This window comes from Mus pahari, chromosome 14, assembly GCF_900095145.1.
Source record: "Mus pahari chromosome 14, PAHARI_EIJ_v1.1, whole genome shotgun sequence".
Taxonomy (NCBI): domain Eukaryota; kingdom Metazoa; phylum Chordata; class Mammalia; order Rodentia; family Muridae; genus Mus; species Mus pahari.
In genome coordinates this window covers 37497543-37515520 of record NC_034603.1, presented here as the reverse complement: position 1 = coordinate 37515520, position 17978 = coordinate 37497543, and the positions used below count along the sequence as shown (strand labels likewise).

At 52.1% G+C, this 17978-nt stretch overlaps 4 protein-coding genes and 2 non-coding genes across 7 annotated transcripts; 5 read left to right on the top strand and 1 right to left on the bottom strand.

Moving 5' to 3' along the window:
* The first annotated feature begins 365 nt into the window (after positions 1 to 365).
* Positions 366 to 5094, top strand: Eif4a1 (eukaryotic translation initiation factor 4A1). Its single transcript, XM_021213981.2, has 9 exons — positions 366 to 510; positions 1758 to 1806; positions 1978 to 2250; positions 3038 to 3316; positions 3416 to 3559; positions 3637 to 3774; positions 3912 to 4001; positions 4241 to 4320; positions 4409 to 5094. Exons 1-9 carry the CDS (start codon positions 488 to 490, stop codon positions 4551 to 4553), a joined length of 1221 nt encoding a protein of 406 aa, XP_021069640.1. The 5' UTR covers positions 366 to 487; the 3' UTR covers positions 4554 to 5094.
* LOC115065427 lies at positions 2401 to 2544 on the top strand. The gene has a single exon (XR_003845218.1). It is a non-coding gene; the product is annotated as a small nucleolar RNA SNORA48 (small nucleolar RNA).
* Positions 4044 to 4181, top strand: LOC115065413. Its single transcript, XR_003845204.1, has one exon. It is a non-coding gene; the product is annotated as a small nucleolar RNA SNORA67 (small nucleolar RNA).
* Positions 5095 to 5669: 575 nt separating the features above from the next.
* On the top strand, positions 5670 to 7685 carry Cd68 (CD68 molecule). Its single transcript, XM_021213670.1, has 6 exons — positions 5670 to 5801; positions 5881 to 6323; positions 6541 to 6660; positions 6794 to 6872; positions 6976 to 7146; positions 7395 to 7685. The coding sequence occupies exons 1-6, from the start codon at positions 5759 to 5761 to the stop codon at positions 7526 to 7528; spliced, it is 990 nt and encodes a 329-aa protein (XP_021069329.1). The 5' UTR covers positions 5670 to 5758; the 3' UTR covers positions 7529 to 7685.
* Positions 7686 to 9350: 1665 nt separating this feature from the next.
* On the top strand, positions 9351 to 14791 carry Mpdu1 (mannose-P-dolichol utilization defect 1). 2 transcript variants are annotated; one of them, XM_029546641.1, is made up of 8 exons: positions 9445 to 9523; positions 12241 to 12551; positions 12646 to 12711; positions 12818 to 12950; positions 13513 to 13598; positions 13691 to 13809; positions 13964 to 14074; positions 14164 to 14779. In XM_029546641.1, the coding sequence occupies exons 2-8, from the start codon at positions 12497 to 12499 to the stop codon at positions 14287 to 14289; spliced, it is 696 nt and encodes a 231-aa protein (XP_029402501.1). In that variant the 5' UTR covers positions 9445 to 9523; positions 12241 to 12496; the 3' UTR covers positions 14290 to 14779. The 2 variants fall into 2 exon arrangements, with proteins under 2 accessions (XP_021068145.1, XP_029402501.1); XM_021212486.2 differs by lacking the exon at positions 12241 to 12551 and having other exon boundaries at positions 9351 to 9523; positions 14164 to 14791.
* Sox15 (SRY-box transcription factor 15) lies at positions 14766 to 16200 on the bottom strand. Its single transcript, XM_021212490.1, has 2 exons — positions 15621 to 16200; positions 14766 to 15049 (listed from the first exon to the last, which is right to left on the bottom strand). Exons 1-2 carry the CDS (start codon positions 16145 to 16147, stop codon positions 14881 to 14883), a joined length of 696 nt encoding a protein of 231 aa, XP_021068149.1. The 5' UTR covers positions 16148 to 16200; the 3' UTR covers positions 14766 to 14880.
* Positions 16201 to 17978: the final 1778 nt, after the last annotated feature.

Genomic DNA, 17978 nt, shown 5'->3' with positions numbered 1-17978 from the left:
ATATCGCTACAATCTTCCCTGAAGGGAAGAATAAATAAAACTTGTGTCCTGTAAAGGAAACCCTGCTGAAGGAAAGTGGCAGTCCAGACTGCCCGGAAGTCCCTGGAGGCTAAGGCCTCACCCCCGTCGCTTGATAGGACCTGCGGAGCCACGTGACTAAGGCACGATCGCCTCCGCACGTGTAAAGGTGCTGGGTTCCAAGATGGCTGCCCCGCCGCGAGGCCCGACTTAAGTATGTCACTTCCGCACCAGTGAGAAAGGCGGGCCCTTCAGCCAATGAGGCTGTAGGGCGGGGCTCGGTCATGATAGGCTTTCAAACCACCCAATAGGGCGTCCGAACTAAGGCGCCTACAAAGTAACGTCACGTCGAGTTGCAGAGCGCCGGCAGGCGGGGCAGAGGCGGCCAAGCCAATGCGATGGCTGGGGCGGGGTCGGACGCTCTATAAGTTGTCGATAGGCGGGCACTCCGCCCTAGATTCTAAGGATCATGTCTGCGAGTCAGGATTCTCGGTAAGAAAGGCTTTTGCAAAGGTTGTGACTACTTACCCCGTAGCTCCTCCCGAAGGTCCCGCCGGGGGCAAGTTGAGAGGCCCATCGCACCGAACCTACCAGGTTGCGGCAGAACCGAGCCGGGAGGAGCCGTCCGGGGAGGGGGGGGATCCCATGGCCGCCGCTGACCCCGGTGTGGGAACGGGGAAGGACGGCCTGGCTAGGGCGGAGGGCGCGAGCTTCGTCACGAGGCCTCGGCCTGAGGGATGCCGTACGCGGGGCTCGGGTACTGAAAGGCAAGATGAGGTCGCGATACAACGTGGGAACAGGGCGAGGCGGCTGCGCGGCCGGAGCCGGCTGGTCTGGTTGCCTCCCTGTGTCGGGCAGGGCGTGCGCGCGAGCGAGGGTTCCGGAGAGTTCTGGCGGTACCACTCGCGACAGGCAGGGGTGCCTGGGTCTTCAGCCAGTCCCGTCGTCGCCCTTGGAGTGTGGGTCGGGGAAGAAGAAACCGGCCGTTCAGGGCGCTGGTTTTCTTGACGGCCAGGACAGAGCCTAACCCGGAGCAGCGGCCGCGTGAGGCACCGGGAGCCCACCCGGCGCCGGGCGGGCGGGTCCATTTTGCCGCACAAGCCGGGCAATTGGCAAACTGCGGATGGGCAGGTCCACTTTCCTCCGGGGGTGAGCGGCCTGAGGTATGGGAGGGCGACGCCATTTCTCGACGGGGGCGGGCGGGTCGCGGATTGTTCCATGGCGGGGGAGACGCCGCCGAGCGGCGGAGCGAGTGAGCACATGGCCGCTTGAGAGGTTCCCCTCCCCCAGCCCGCTTCGCTTGTCTGTTGTGCAATCTCCCCCTTTGCTAGCGCGGCTGGGGCTCATTGTGCGCGAGGCCGCCACCGCCCGCGGCCTCCCACATCCGGGTACTGAGGAGGGGGGCCGGCCGGAGGGAGTGGGGGAGGGCGCGGGCGACATGACGTGGGGGGAAGGGGATGGCCCACCCACGGAACTTGGAGGTGGAAGGCGGGACTTCCGGTGGCCTTGGTGTTCCGGATGGAGGTGCGCCCGCTTTGATCCGCCAGACCCGGACCATGTGGGCCCGGCAGCGAAGACCACGTCTCTGTGGTGTGTGTGTGTGTGAAGTCCTTTACAGCGTCACTCTAAAGTGCCTCCTGAGGGTTCTTTGGGAGTAAATGGGAGTTGGATCGGGAATGGGCTGGTTGCTTCCATGTTCTAGTCAAGGCATAAGCAAAACTCGTGCTTTGAATCAACAGATCCAGAGACAATGGCCCTGATGGGATGGAGCCGGAAGGCGTCATCGAGGTAAGACTAGAACCTGTGGTCCACAGTTTATTTTGTCAGAACAGGCACTTTGGATGACAGTGACCTTTGACATTTGGAATGGTAGAACAGACCAACCTGTAGGATGGGGTGACTCCAGCTTTAGTGTAAACACGTTACTAAGTCCCTAAGCTTTTTTCTTTAACCCTGCAGAGTAACTGGAATGAGATTGTGGATAGCTTCGATGACATGAACCTCTCAGAATCCCTTCTCCGTGGTATTTATGCCTATGGTTTTGAGAAGCCCTCTGCCATCCAGCAGCGAGCTATTCTTCCTTGTATCAAGGGTTATGATGTGATTGCTCAAGCCCAGTCTGGGACTGGGAAAACAGCTACATTTGCCATATCAATTCTGCAGCAGATTGAATTAGATCTAAAGGCCACACAGGCTTTGGTTCTGGCACCCACTCGTGAATTGGCTCAGCAGGTAAGATTGGCGTGTTTCCTATTCTATTTGACTGGTTTAAGAGAGAAGTGTCTGCCAATGGTGATAACAGGCTATCTTTTGAGTCAAAGAGGAAGAGAAGAGGATTGGCAGACTGTAGTAAGCTGGGCAGGTTTAGCTGTTTATGACACCCACCCCTGGCAATGGGCAAAGAGGCACCTTGTTTGTGGTGTTGTTCTTATATCAGTCAGGGGCAGAGCAGAGGGCAGTCCTTTGTTCATCCTAGCTTGATGCCTGGCTTGGTGGCCAAAGCTGTTTCATGCCTAGGGCACATAAAATCCTGAAGCTATTCTGTTCTACTATTCACGCCTAGTGATGACTGAAGCAAGCATCTGGGCACCAATATAAGCAATATGTTAAATTAAGAGGAGCGATGCCTTAGAGCCCTGTAGATGCTGGGTTTTGTTTGCATATCAGCTGGGGATGTTGGCTCAGTAGTGGAACACTTAAGTCTTGGATCTGTGGCATGGATGAAACGATCACACGTTGTTGATATAAGGCTATGTTTGTAATCCCAGCCTCTGGAATGTTAGGTAGTGGGGTGGAGGGTGATTTCTAAGCCTTTGTATTTGTAGAGCTGGCCTGTTTTGTTTTTACAAGACTGGATGTAGGGGTGGGGAAATTAACTGTGAACCTGTGTGGAGGGATCTAGCACTGCCATTGTGGTTGTAGTGTTGGTTGAGAGGATTGCGTGGGTAATTCTTGTACAGCTCTTAAGATCTCACTGGTACTGCCCAAGTTAATGTAGACGACGTCTTTCTGCATTCAGATACAAAAGGTGGTTATGGCATTAGGAGACTACATGGGCGCCTCTTGTCATGCCTGCATTGGGGGCACCAATGTGCGTGCTGAGGTGCAGAAGCTGCAGATGGAAGCTCCCCATATCATCGTGGGCACCCCTGGCCGGGTGTTTGACATGCTTAACCGGAGATACCTATCCCCCAAATACATCAAGATGTTTGTACTGGATGAAGCAGATGAAATGTTAAGCCGTGGGTTCAAGGATCAGATCTATGATATATTCCAAAAGCTCAACAGTAACACACAGGTAGACAAATGGCGAGGTTGATAAGACACAATGGGCTTGGTTGTGATTTGAGAGGAATGTACAGTACACTCATCATGGCTGGTGCGTTTCCCCCACTAGGTAGTTTTGTTGTCTGCTACAATGCCTTCTGATGTCCTTGAGGTGACCAAGAAGTTCATGAGAGACCCTATTCGGATCCTTGTCAAAAAGGAAGAGTTGACCCTGGAGGGTATCCGCCAATTCTACATTAATGTGGAACGAGAGGTGAGGCCCAGTGCAGGAGGCAGACCTGGTAGTAAGTTGAGTGTAACCCCCGACTGATGATGATTCTGGGTTCCCAGGAGTGGAAGCTTGACACACTGTGTGACTTATATGAGACGCTGACCATCACCCAGGCAGTAATCTTTATCAACACCAGAAGGAAGGTGGACTGGCTCACTGAAAAGATGCATGCCCGGGATTTCACTGTTTCTGCCATGGTGAGTTTGCCTTGTTAATAGCTCTGTGTGTGTGTGTGTGTGTGTGTGTGTGTGTGTGTGTGTGTGTGTGTGTGTGTGTGTGTGTAGGTGTAGAGCCTTATACCAGCTGCTCCTCACTCAACCTCCTTATTTTCCAGCATGGAGATATGGACCAAAAGGAACGAGATGTGATCATGAGGGAGTTCCGGTCTGGCTCTAGCAGAGTATTAATTACCACTGACCTGTTGGTGAGTAGATGCTCTTTTAGGGAAAGAAAGGGAGAAGAGTTAGTCCAAGGTGATTCCCTCTCCAAAGGGCTGACTGTGTGCCCTTTTCAGGAACGTAGCAACTTGGAAGAGAACCAGGCATGCTGAGGTCTCTGAACAAGGAACTCTTGTTTCCTTTGCCCTCCTCTGTTGCCTACATGAGTGCCTACTTAATTAGGATAGATTGTATCCTCTGATGGCTATATTCTTTCTTGACTTAGGCCAGAGGCATTGATGTACAGCAGGTCTCCTTAGTCATCAATTACGACCTTCCCACCAACAGGGAAAACTACATCCACAGGTAAATGTAGGTCTGACAGACCAAGCAATCCCTATGCTGAAACCCAAGTGTTCCTTTCCCAACCCATCATCCTTTTTACCCCCCTCAGAATCGGTCGAGGTGGTCGGTTTGGCCGTAAGGGTGTGGCTATTAACATGGTGACAGAAGAAGACAAGAGGACTCTTCGAGACATTGAGACTTTCTACAACACCTCCATTGAAGAGATGCCCCTCAACGTTGCTGACCTCATTTGAGGGGCTGTCCTGCTACCTGGCCCTAGCCCAGGGTTCAGTCCTGGGGTGGGGCCAAGGAACAGCTGGAGGGGGGAGGGAAGGGAGCCAAGGGATGGACATCTTGGTTTGGTTTTGTTTTTGTTTTGTTTCAGTTTTTTTTTCTCTCTCTCTCTTTGAATAAATGTCACTTTTTGAGGCAAAAAGAAGGAACCGTGAACATTTTAGACACCCTTTTCTTTGGGGTAGGCTCTGCCCCAGGCGCCGTCTCCTTCCCCCCCAAACACTAATGCATTTCCCTAACCTAGTCACCTCTTTCCTGAAGGCTTTCCTACCCCAGCCAAATCTCCAAAAGTGAGTCAAGGGGCTAAAAAACATGGCTGGGCCTCATTTGCTGGACCAAATCTACAGGGAGAACCCCTGAATGAGGTTGTCCAGGGAGTTGTCCCCAGGTGAGGGGAGCAGGGGAGAGAAAATGGTAGCCATTTTTACATTGTTTTGTATAGTATTTATTGATTCAGGAAACAAAGACAAAATTCTGAATAAAATTACTTGGAAACTGCCTGTTTGGCTTCTTGTTTCTTCCCCTCCTGCCTGCTAGTGTGGGTCATTGCCCCTGTACTAGTTGATAAGTGAATTTGCCATGTTGCTTCCTGCAATACCACATGACCCACATCACTGAAATTTGGTAATTTGCCTCGGGTGTTAGGCAACTTGCTGCATGAGACTTCTACTTGGTGTTTAGGCCTACCCCAGATGATGAGGTGCTAATTGTCACCTTGGGGTTGCAGGGAGAGATGGTTTCCTATAGCTCTTGCTGTCCTGCAACTAAATAGGCCAAGCTGGCCACTTAGGTCTACCTTCTGCCTCCCTTGGTAGGGTTGTAGTGCATGGGTGGGGTGCATGGCTTACTAAGGAGGAAAGGGCTTCCGGTTTCTCTGTAAGTTCCCAAGTAGAGCAAGTTTTGCTTAGGTAAGTTCCATGTGAGTCAGCTGCCTCATTCTCACGAGGTAACCAAGACTTTGTGCCGCCCACTGAGAACGTCACTGCCAATCAAAGCCGAATTGTGAAAACCAATGGCTTGAGTAGGTTGCTAGAGCTGAGGTTTATGAGTCAAGTCAGGTTTGGGGTGGGATTATCTTAGTTAAGGGAAGTGAGGCTTTTCATTTCCTCTTCCAAGAGAAGGCAGAGGGGATTGAGGAAGCCTAGCTGGACTGAACAGCTCTGCCATGCAGCTCCCTGTGTGTCTGATCTTGCTAGGATCCCTTCTAGGTAAGGAGAAATGGGAGGTGGGAGAGGTTTCCTGAGCAGGAGCCTGCTCCTGGGTGGCCAACCAATCTCTTACTGAAAGCCCAAGGAACAGGGGAAGACTGTCCTCACAAAAAGGCCGTTACTCTCCTGCCATCCTTCACGGTGACATCTACAACCACAGAAAGCACAGCCAGCCCTACGACCAGCCACAGGCCTACCACCACCAGTCATGGGAATGTCACCGTTCATACCAGCTCCGGACCCACAACTGTCACTCATAACCCTGCCACCACCACCACCAGTCATGGGAATGCTACAACTTCTCATGCCACAGTTTCTCCCATCACAAATGCCACAGCTACTAGTCCAGGATCCTCCACTGTTGACCCTCACCCTGGACCACTTCCACCCTCGCCAAGTCCTAGCCCAAGCTCCAAGGGGGCTCTGGGGAACTACACATGGGCCAACGGCTCCCAGCCTTGTGTTCAGCTCCAAGCCCAAATTCAAATCCGAATCCTGTACCGAACCCAGGGTGGAAGAAAGGTAAAGCTAAAGTGGGGCTTAAAGAGGGCAAGGGGCCCGCCGGGCGTGGTGGCACACGCGCACACCTTTAATCCCAGCACTCGGGAGGCAGAGGCTGGCGGATTTCTGAGTTCCAGGCCAGCCTGGGCTGGTTCAGCAGAGAGGAGGGGGAGCAGAGAAGGGGAGAAACTGGATGGAGCGTCCTTGTGATTTCAGACCCACCATTGCACTTCTGCAGGTTTGGGGCATATCTGTTTTGAATCCCAACAAAACCAAGGTCCAGGGGGGCTGTGACGGTGCCCATCCCCACCTGCCTCTCTCATTTCCTTACGGACAGCTTACCTTTGGATTCAAACAGGTATGCAGCTTGGACTTGTCTCTATCCTTTACTCTTCCATGCCCCATACCTGGACCCCCGAAGCCTCCGTCCTTGCTCTGTGGACATGGATGCCTCTATCCCTGATGTCTTGAGTCTTTATGTTCACCTCAAGGACCTACATCAGAGCCCGAGTACAGTCTACCTCGACTACATGGCGGTAGAATACAATGTGTCCTTCCCACAGGCAGCACGTGAGTAACCTCCTTACCACACTAAAAGTCTAGGCTGGGCGTGCTGGGTGGAGAGGACTCAGGAGTCAGGATGGATTTGACTCTTAATTACTAATTACTGCAGAGTGGACATTCACGGCGCAGAATTCATCTCTTCGAGAGCTCCAAGCTCCCCTGGGCCAAAGCTTCTGCTGTGGAAATGCAAGCATAGTTCTTTCTCCAACTGTTCACCTTGACTTGCTCTCTCTAAGGCTCCAGGCTGCTCAGCTGCCGGACAAGGGACACTTCGGGCCATGTAAGCCCTACCTACCTCTTCCTTCCTAGAGGTCTCCCATTGCTCTGGAAACCTTCCCCAGAACTCTTTTTCTAACCCTCCACCTCCTGTACAAAACTGTCTATTTCCCCTTTGCTTACCGCTCTAAACTATGGGGTTGGCTCCTCAACAGCCTTTCCTCATCCCCTTTCCTCGTCCGTCCTCCCCCCCCTCCCGCCTTTAGCCCCTCCCCACTGCAGCGGTTCTCAGGGGTCCTGTTCCTCTGCCAGGTTTCTCTTGCACCAGGGACCAGTCCCTCTTGCTGCCTCTCATCATTGGCCTGGTCCTCCTTGGCCTCCTCACACTGGTCCTCCTCGCCTTCTGCATCACCCGGAGACGACAATCAAGCTACCAGCCCCTCTGAGCATTTGCCGAAGCCCACTGTGTAAGCCACCAAGGAGCGCCTCATCTCTTCGCCATGCAGCTGTCTCAACAGTTACCTGCCTCCACTGTCTCTAAGAACACAGTTAAGAGATTTTATAATAGGGGTGGGGAGTTAATAAACACGAATGGTACCTACTCCTTTCCTCATGAATACAAACTTTTGTTTGTTTGTTTGTTTTTGTTGTTGTTTTCGAGACAAGGTTTCTCTGTGTAGCCCTGGCTGTCCTGGAACTCACTCTGTAGACCAGGCTGGCCTCAAACTCAGAAATCCGCCTGCCTCTGCCTCCCAAGTGCTGGGATTAAAGGCGTGCGCCACCACACCCGGCTGAGTACAAACACTTAATGAAATCTTTTCTCTTTTGGCTTGACTTGTCCTGCTGGGGTTAAAAGCCATGAGTTTCTTGTCATATGCCTTCCCGTGCCTTCCCATGGCTGAGTCACCAAGAGACAGCTGGCAAGAAGGGACAAAAGTACCAGAGAGTGACCAAATGCCTTCATGGGTTCATTCCTCAATGTCCTGTGACTGCTGGTGAAGCTGCCAAAATTCCCTCCTCCCTCTGGGGCCAATGGCTGCCTATTCCCTTAACAGAATGAATCATTTTGACTTGACACCCTGTTGCTGACCCTCGGGAGCAGTTAGAGGTACAACACAACTAAAATATGAGTAGGTGGCTGTATTAATTTATTTTAAAAGTGGCGACTGAACAATGAGATTCCATGTGCACTGTGGCCGGGGCTAGTTCACTGAGGAGCCCACTGGTGCAGCAGACTTAATGAAGGTTGTGCTAGGAGGAACAACTTCAGGCCTCGAAAACACGCTTGATCCCTGAGTACCAGAAGGAGAGGGAGTGGTGACAATTGCAATCTATCCTTGTCCAGATTCTAAAAAGGGATTTTTCAGACGGCCACCCACTGTACCAAAATTAAGTATAAATTCTACTGTTTACAGTAGGGCATGCATGGTACAACGGATGGGAGCCAAGGATGGGTGCCTTTCCAATTTAACAGTCCCATGAGGCTACAGAAATTCTTGGACCAGAGCCCCACACAGCAGAGGTACAAGTGACATTATGCCCTGCCCAGCAACTACCTCCCCCAACCCCCAAAAAACAAGGAACGGGGAAAGAGTTTAGGAACGCCCTACAGCCTGAACCAGGAGTAGGTGTGTCCTGTCAGAGTGGTGGGATGTAGATGGCTGTCTTCGTTTAACCTTAGGGGTCCTGTCCCACACAAACATTGGAACTTTGGTCGCACTCTCTGGCGTCCCACCTAGTCACTGCAGTCTGAGTCCCCCACCCCCGTTGTGTCAGGGGCTGCTCTCCTGCAGCCGAGCTCGCCCCTCTTCAGCTTTACTGTCATCCTCTTAACATCTGGACAGAGGACGAAGCAGGGGACCAGGAAGAAGGCCCCGCTCGGAGTGGCCTTTTTGCGGCTCTATTCCCTCTGGAGAAACCAAGAGGGAAAAAGGTAAGAGAGCTGCTAGCGTCATGTTGAAGACTCGAACTCTCTTCCCTTCCAACTTCGAACACTACCAAGTTGGCCGAGAGAAGACAAGATGGCGCACGGGCAGGAGGGGACAGGGAGAGGGCGGCATGGACCTTGCCTTCGGAGCCGAGAGCGTAAACAAAAAGTGCGGAAGTCCTAACCGCGCAGGCGCCCAGCGCTGACCCGCTGAAAAATTCGAACGTCAAGGCGCGCACAAAAGCGCTGCCTGGGACGGAGACCTGGGTCCCCGCGGAGGCGGGCGAGCATCGCGGAGGAGAGGGAGGTGCAGCCGAGGCCTGGGGACGGCCAGGCGGGGGTGCGCGGCGCGCATGCGCGGCGCGGGTCAATGGCGGGGTTGTCCCGCCTGGCGGAAGCTAGCTTTCCAACATGGCGGGGCAGGCCGACGGGCCGCTCAGAGGACTGCTGGTGCCAATTCTTTTACCTGAGAAATGCTACGATCAGCTCTTCGTCCAGTGGGACTTGCTGCACGGTGAGTTTTATTTCAGCCTTCAAGGTCTAGCTCCAGCAGCCTAGGGCCGGCCGTAAGTTAGCGCGACAGTGGCGATTAATGTCACCGCGAAGCTGGGCAGGAGGCGCTTCTGACGAGGGCGGAAGTGTTTGGGACCTGCATAGGAAAAGTGTCATATTTGGGCGTGAAGGGGTGTCGCCCGAAAAAAAGTTAAATTTGTGTTTTACAATCTGTACCCAACCCTCATCCCTTTCTGGGCTGGGAATCGAACTGAGGGCGGCATGTGCCACTCTGCTAACTCGGGATTTTGGTTTTTTTTGTTGTTTTTTTTCTTTTCCGAGACAGGGGATATAGGTCTGTATAGTCCTAGCTGTCCTGGAACTCACTCTGTAGACCAGGCTGGCCTCGAACTCAGAAATCCGCCTGCCTCTGCCTCCCAAGTGCCCGGCGGAAAACTCGTATTTTATAAAACAAAATTAAAACCCCAGCCAGGCATGAAGGCCTCCTTTCGCCCCAAGCACTCAACTGACAGAGGCCCACAAATTATTATTATTATTTTTTTTTACCCCCTCTCTCCAGCACCAGCTTGGAATTTACTATGTGGCACAGACTGCCCTTGAACTGGCAGCAGTCCTCCTGTCTCAGTCACTAGAGTGCTGGGAGTATAGCTCTTTTCCTTTTCTCTTTCTTTACAAAGGCAAGTTACATCGGCATCAAAGCCTTTGGTAAGCCTTTTCCATCTCTCTATTCTAACTGACTTTTGGCTTACAATTGTCAAGACTCCTTCCTGGGCCCAATGCCCACCAGGTCAAAGATTCACTGATAGAGAGATTGCCAGGATCCGGGTTTTGTAGGCAGCAGCTCAGCTCACTCGCTGCAATCTATTGAAAGTCAGCCCTCAACTCAAGGGTTTGAAAGAAAAAATTAAAGAAAAAAATAGAGAAATTGCCAGGAACTGTGGCCCACACCTTTAATCCCAGCACTTGGGAGGGACACAGAGGCAGGAGTATCTCTTGAGTTCAAGGACAGCCTAGGCTACAGGGTGAGTTCCAATACAACCAGGGCTGGCTACACTGAGAAAAACCAAGATAAGACGTAAATGGTAGAGATAGTGAAGGATAAATGTCCTGGAAGAGTGGGGACGACCCAAAGGTTCAGGAATGTGTGGATGTGGGGGTCTGTCTTTGGAAGGAGCAGCATTTGGCATGGGCCATCTCTTACTGTGAAGAGAGAGAAAGGAGTCAGGGAACATCTGAGCAACGCCTGTGTAACTGAAGAGCAAGGGCAGTGAGGCCTGGGCATGTGCTTGCCCATTTGGGACTGCAGGGTTTAGCTTGCAAGGCTGACGACCCGGGTTCAATTCCTGGAACCCACAGAAAGGCAGAAATGGAGAACTGGCACCTCAGAGTCGTCTCTGACCTGAACACATGCACCCATGTGCTCACACACAAAATAGGGTTGTTTTTAAATGTAGATTCTTATTTGTGTCTTTTGACTTGTATATGTGTGTACATGTATAACTACACATGACTACAAGTGCCTGAAGATGCCAGAGGCAGAAGATGTTACTGGAGCTGGATTTACAGGCATTTGTGAATCACCCGAGATGGATGCTAAAAATTGAATTCAGATCTTCTCTGCAAGAGCAGGGATGCGCTCTTAACCACTAAGTCATCCTTCCAGCCCCAAATTTTTAAGATGTATTTCTGTTGTGTGTATTCCCTTACATACACTCAGGTCAACAGAGTTGGAAGCAGAGCCATCCTGTTGGCCTAATGATTTTTTTAAAGATTTATTTTTGTTTTATGTACACTGGTGTTTTGCCTGAATAAATGTATGAGTGAGGGTGTCAGATCTCCTAGAAATAAGAGTTAAGAGTTGTGAACTCCATGTGGGTGCCAGGAATTAAACCCAGGAACCTCTGGAAGAACAGTCAGTAATGCTAAACACTGAGCCATCTCTCCAGCCTTTTTGATTGTTTCTCTATATTGCCCTGGCTGGCCTGAACTCACTATGTAGACCAGGATGGCTTTGAACTCATATAGCTGCCCTTCAGTCCCAAGTGCTGAGATTAAATGTGTTTGCCACCACACCTGACAATATTTTTTATATATTTGAGATAGGATCTCACTATGTAGTTCTGGCTGGCTTTGAGCTCAGAGATTTAATGAGATTAAAGGCCTGAACTACAACACGCATCCCTAATGACTTTTAAAAAAAATATTTTTTAAAGATTTATTTACTTATGTGTAGGATTACACTATAGCTATCTTTAGACACACCAGAAGAGGGTATTGCATCCCATTACAGGTGGTTGTGAGCTACCACGTGGTTGCTGGGACTTGAACTCAGGACTTCTGGAAGAGCAGCCACTGAGCCACCTCTGCAGCCCTAAATTTTTTTTTTTTTAATTAGTTTATCATATATAAGTACACTGTAGCGATTTTCAGACACTCCAGAAGAGGGCATCAGATCTTATTACAGATGGTTGTGAGCCACAATGTGGTTGCTGGGATTTGAACTCACGACCTTTGGAAGAGCAATCGGTGCTCTTAACCGCTGAGCCACCTCTCCAGCCCCCTACTGACTTTTTTAAAAGACATACTTTCTTAGTGCATTTTTATTAGTACAGTTTATTAGGGGGGCCATGCATGGAAGCTCTGGAACTGCCTCTGTCTGACCGTCTACCATGGCTCCTGGGTTAAGGAGGGATAAAAGTTAGCTTTTCCATTACACAGGCATTGCTCGAGTCCCCTGACCCTGCTCTCCTCAGGAACTGGACGACTCACTTCAAATGTTCCTCTTTCCATGGCATACATTCCGGAACCTTCTGGTTATCCTGGCCCTTCTGCAGGGGACAACCCCACTCTTTCATCAGCTGTCGTGTCAGCCCTCAAAACTACTTTAGATGTATTTATAGGAAGTGGAAGTTGTAGTTCAGAAGAAGCTGTTCTAACAGCACACCTAGTCTGAATAGAAGATGTCGTAGCAAGGATGTCTACCCCGCCATCCCTACCGCCTCCAGAGACTTACTGGTGTGGTAGTCACGGTAAGGGTGAGGGAGAGGGGCACAGCTCCTGGGAGCACTTCAAACCCTCCCCTGGGCACCAGAGACCTCTCTGCTTACTGCTCTCTCTTCTCAGTTCCCTGCCTCAAGATCCTCCTCAGCAAAGGCCTTGGGCTGGGCATCGTGGCCGGGTCCCTTCTCGGTATGTACAGCTCCCCCCTGCTGTCGGAGTAAAGGGAAGGGCGGTGAGAGGTGAAGCCAGGGTTGGGGAGAGCGCCTGTTCCCCAGCCCTGCTGCTCTGTCCACAGTGAAGCTGCCACAGGTGTTTAAACTCTTGGGAGCCAAGAGTGCAGAAGGACTGAGCCTCCAGTCAGTAATGCTGGAACTAGTGGCACTCACTGGAACTGTGGTCTACAGCATCACCAACAACTTTCCCTTCAGGTGAGTGAGGGTCCACTCTTCATGCCCAAAACCAAATCCCCACAATTCTTTTTTGGTTTTTCAAGACAGGGTTTCTCTGTGAAGCCCTGGCTGTCCTGGAGCTCACTCTGTAGACCAGGCTGGCCTCGAACTCAGAAATCCGCCTGCCTCTGCCTCCCAAGTGCTGGGATTAAAAGCGTGCGCCACCCCTGCCTGGCCCCACAATTCTTTTCTTTTTCCTGTCTGTTTATTTGAGGTGGGAGGGGTCACAGAACAACTTATAGGAGTTGGTTCTCTCCTTCCAGTGTGTGGATCCTGGGGCTGGAACGTAGGTAATCAGGCTCCAAGGCAAACACTACCTGCTGAGCTCTTCTCCAGCCCCAGTGCCTGCAGTTCTAATAAGTTACTCACACGGGTGAATATGGGGATGGACCTTCTCTGTGTGAGCCAGGCACGGCGAGCGCAGTAGACTGAAAAGCACAGGCTCGTCCCAGAGCTGAGCTGGACTGAGCCGGACGGGCCATGGAGGCTCCCCTGCCCTTTTCCAGGCCTGCCTTCTTCCCCCCCCCCCCCCACTCTGCAGCTCTTGGGGTGAAGCACTGTTCCTGACACTCCAGACCGTTGCCATCTGCTTCCTGGTCATGCACTACAGAGGAGAGACCGTGAAAGGTGCCGGGGACTGGCTGGAGAGCAGGCATTGTGTGTGGGAACCTTGTTGGGGACTCAGGCTCAAGAGGACCCCTTGTCTCCCTGACCCCCAGGAGTCGCTTTCCTTGCTTGCTATGCCATGGTCCTGCTGGCGCTGCTCTCTCCACTCACGCCTCTGGCTGTAGTCACCCTGCTCCAAGCCTCCAATGTACCTGCCGTGGTGGTGGGGAAGGTGGGTACTCGGAAGCAAAGGATGTGTGTGCGCTAGTGTAGAGGCAGAGGGGGACCTCCAAGTATGGAGGGCTAGTGTGCAGGGCAGGAAGAATAGTGACGGGTCACGGAGAAGGTTCCGATGAGAGAACCAAAAGTATCAATGTCTCTTCTAGTTGCTCCAGGCAGCCACTAACTACCGCAACGGACACACAGGCCAGCTTTCAGCCATTACAGTGTTTATGCTGTTTGGGGGCTCCTTGGCCCGAATCTTCACTTCTGTTCAGGTGAGTGCACCTTCTGCCCTCTAGAGGGCACTACAGCCTTGTTCTCTGCTGTCTTGGAACTTTTCTAGATCTGTGCTCTCTCCTAACAGGAAACTGGAGACCCCCTCATGGCCGGAGTCTTTGTGGTCTCTTCTCTCTGCAATGGCCTCATTGCTGCTCAGGTCCTCTTCTACTGGAATGCAAAGACTCCCCACAAACTGAAAAAGGAGCAATAGAGCTGAGCAAGCTTCTAGAACAATTCCATTTCCACTCATCCTCAGAGTCCTCCCCACATGACTTGATCTGCTGGTGCAGTTTATCCACCTTCCATTCCTCTAACTGCAGCCTCCTGAGCCAGGGTTGTGGGAGAAGTGAAGCTTGTGTAAGCCCCACCTTCACTCCCTCCCTCCCTTCCCCAGACCCCTCCTGTGAGCAGCTGGTTCGCTGGGGCAGATGATCTGGCTCTGTCCACTTGCCTTCCTTTTGGACCAAGGACAGAGCCTAGAAAACTGGTCGGAAGCTAGCGGCTGCCTCCCTCTGCTGCCCGGGTGGGATGGGCTATTGGCGCCCAGTTCTGGAGGTGGGGGAGAGTGACTCAGATAAGGCCCTCGGGGTTGGGTGGGGAGGTTCCTGCAGAGGCAGGTCCTGGCGGAAGGGTGTGTGAAGGCACTGGTTGCTGCTGTAGGGAGAGAATACAAATGGGACAATAAAAGACTCAGAAGCATGGTTTTAATTGTACAAAATTGTGTTTAGTGTGGTCTGGTGCATTCTGGTTCCTTGGAAGATCTGTAGGGGTCTGTGGGGTTGGCCCTGGACGTCCCTGCCAGTTAAAGGTGGGTTACTGGCATGGGGACTCCAGCAAGGGAAGTATTATATGGAGTGGGAGAGTCTGGGGATAGGTAAGGGGAGAAAGAGGGCATTAGCTCCCCCTGGAGCCTGGGATCACGCTGAGGGAAGGTGCATGGTGAGGGGGCCTCCGGCCTGCAGTGGGAAGAGCTGTAAAAAGAAACATGGGGTTAGGAGGTTACTCTACTTGAAGCGACTGGGCAGTGTCCTCAACTCTCAGTAGGGGACTGGTCTGACCAGTTTGCAGCAGACAGGGTTACAGCTTGCCATTCAGCCAGCCTTGCTGGGTACAGCAGGCATGGAATGAGACCCTAGGTGGCTTAAAGAACAGGGTAGTTCTGTTGGGGCACGCTCAGCAGCCGGCTTGCGTGCTGCACGGCTGTTTGCCTCTTGGGGCAGCAGGCCAGGAAGGAGCAACAGGATGGGCTTGGCCTCTCCTTGGCCCTGGGGCTGGGAGAGGAAGATGGGTCACACAAGGGCCAGCAGCAAGGGGAAACTGCCGTCCAAAAGGTAGAGGCGGAACGCATTCGTTGAGATGGAATGGCCTCTGTCCTGAACTCTCTGGGCCCTTCCTTCTAGCCAGCCTCAGCCTGCTGTGGCTGGCTTCTGCTTGGGTGGAATTGGGTTCAACTTGGCACTCTGGCTTGTTCCCACCCAGCTCTCAGTAAGGGGGTCCTGTGGGAAGCAGGGAACAGACAGACAGACACAATTAGGCACTCACGTGTAACTGCCAGGCAGGTAGGCTGTCGAATAGTTGGGGGGCTGGTACCCAAAGCCTCTGCTCCCTTGGGTAGTTGTGTACCCTGGACCCCAGTGTGGGCCACCACATGCCAGGCCACCTCCTCCTTGGCTAAAGGGGACAGACCCAGTGCTCGAGTTTTTGCTCTTACGCCGGGGTCGGTACTTGTAGTCGGGGTAGTCACGGAGGTGGCGGGCACGAAGACGCTTAGCCTCCTCCACGAAGGGTCGCTTCTCTTCATCGCCCAGCAGCTTCCACTGAGCGCCCAAGCGCTTGGAGATCTCAGAGTTGTGCATCTTGGGGTTCTGCTGCGCCATCTGGCGGCGCTGAACAGAGCTCCACACCATGAAGGCGTTCATGGGCCGCTTCACCTTCTCCAGCGGAAGTCCCCCAGGCGCTCCAGAGCCCCCACCGGCCTCCTGCTCCTGGGATCCTAAGGGCAAAGAGGCCGTGGAAGCCGGAGGATGCAGGCTCCAAGTCTCTGCTTGTGAGGAGCTGGTCAGCGCCATGGGTTGGAGGTGAAGCCTCTTTGAGAGGGCGTCTTGAATGCCCTTCTCCCAGAGTTAAGTATCTTCCAGAGCGATTGAATCCAAACTTTGCTCCCAGCGATTGATTGTCACCTCTGGGAAGCTAAATTTAGAATCCTTGTCTGGAACCCTTTACGGGAGAGGTAGTGTTCTCAGGTCTACCAGTCGTTCTTTCTAACTTCTGCTTCAGTGAGACAGGGGTCTTCTGTTGATGTTGAAACTGTAGTTTCAACCGTGCAGCTCTTGGTCTCCACAAAGTCCCCACAGCTGCCAGGAGTGCACCCAGGTGCGACAGACCTTCTCCACCTGTACTCAGCCTCTAAAAGGCTGACTCCTCCCCCAGTCCCTCCCAGTGGCTGTGCGGTTCTCTCCACCCCCCTTCTTTCAGCAAACCCAGGCGTCCTGTTCTTCCCAGTCCCTACACCTCCCCATGGGGCACCACACACCCCTAACGACAATTGTCTCAATTCTCAAGCACCAACAATTTAAAGTAACTTCCTTCCCAAGAAGGGGAACCAAAGGCCCCCAGGGTCAATCAAACCAGGAGAATTTAGGAAGCTCTCACTCCCTACTCAAAACCTTTTCCGGTGCCTGTTTCTCCTTAAACCCCTGATTTGCCCCAGGGGAAGAAACTCAAGGCCATTTTTGTTTTCTTAGTCATCCCTTCCAGGCCCGAGGATCCCCATTGCCACTGAGTATCGCAAGTTTCATCTTTAAACCCAAACCATGGACATGCCTCTGGACCTGGAGATACACTTTTTTAAACTCTTCATATTTTTAAAAAGGTTATGGATAGGGTGGGGCACAAGTGTTACCACTTTGTATATAGATGTCAGAGGATAACTGGAAGTCGGTTCCCAGGTCAAGGTGAAGAGGTGGTAGTGGCTATCTCCATGACTGAGCTCAGAGCACCTAACCTTCTGAGCTGTTTTTTTTTTTTTTTTTTTTTTTTTTTTTTTTGGTTTGAGACAGGGTTTCTCTGTGTAGCCCTAGCTGTCCTTGAACTCAGAAATCTGCCCAAGTGCTGAGCTATGTTTCTTTACCCCTTTGATTTTTCTTTTTTTTTAAGTTAATTATTTGAGACAAGGGAGTGCAGCATATTGCCCTGATTGGCCTGAACTCCTTGTGTAGTCTAGGCTGGACTTGATCAAGATCCATCTACCTCTGCCTCCTGGGTGCCTGAATTTTTTTCTTCCTTTTAAATTTAAGACAGCTTTTTTTTTTTCCCCTTCAGTCTAACAGTCCTGTCTGTCCTTGAACTCACTCGATCCACCTGCCTCTATCTCGGACTCCAGAGTTCTGGGATTAAAGGTGTGTGCCCAGTACTGCCCAGCAGATACATACTTAGGAATCCGGATTTCCTCCATTCTAAGGTCGAGCGTCTTGGAGAAAGCATTCAGCCATTCAGCGTACCCTCGGAAGGATCATTGTCACCCCCAGTGCACTGTACCTGCTCTGGCGCTTCCCAATTCAGATAGTCACTACCTCTTCACCCTTGAGGTCCCCAAAAGCTGAGGTCAGTGATGTGGAGTCTGGAGCAACACCAGGCCAGAAATACAATCTGACCCTCCTGAGCTCTAGGGGCCATGGGGAGGAAACCCTATTTTCCTCTCGGCTGAAATGCCCAGCCTGTGCCCCAGGCCCCAGATAATCGGATTAAATAGCTGCTCAGACTCTCAGCTTCAGCTTCTACCAGCAACAGCTCCAGCTTCACGGAGCCTGGCCTAGCCTCCCGTGACTCAGGGCTCAGGAGTGGCCCAAGTCTATCAACAACCAAGGGAGGGGAGAAGAGCAAGGTCTGAGGCAGTCCTAG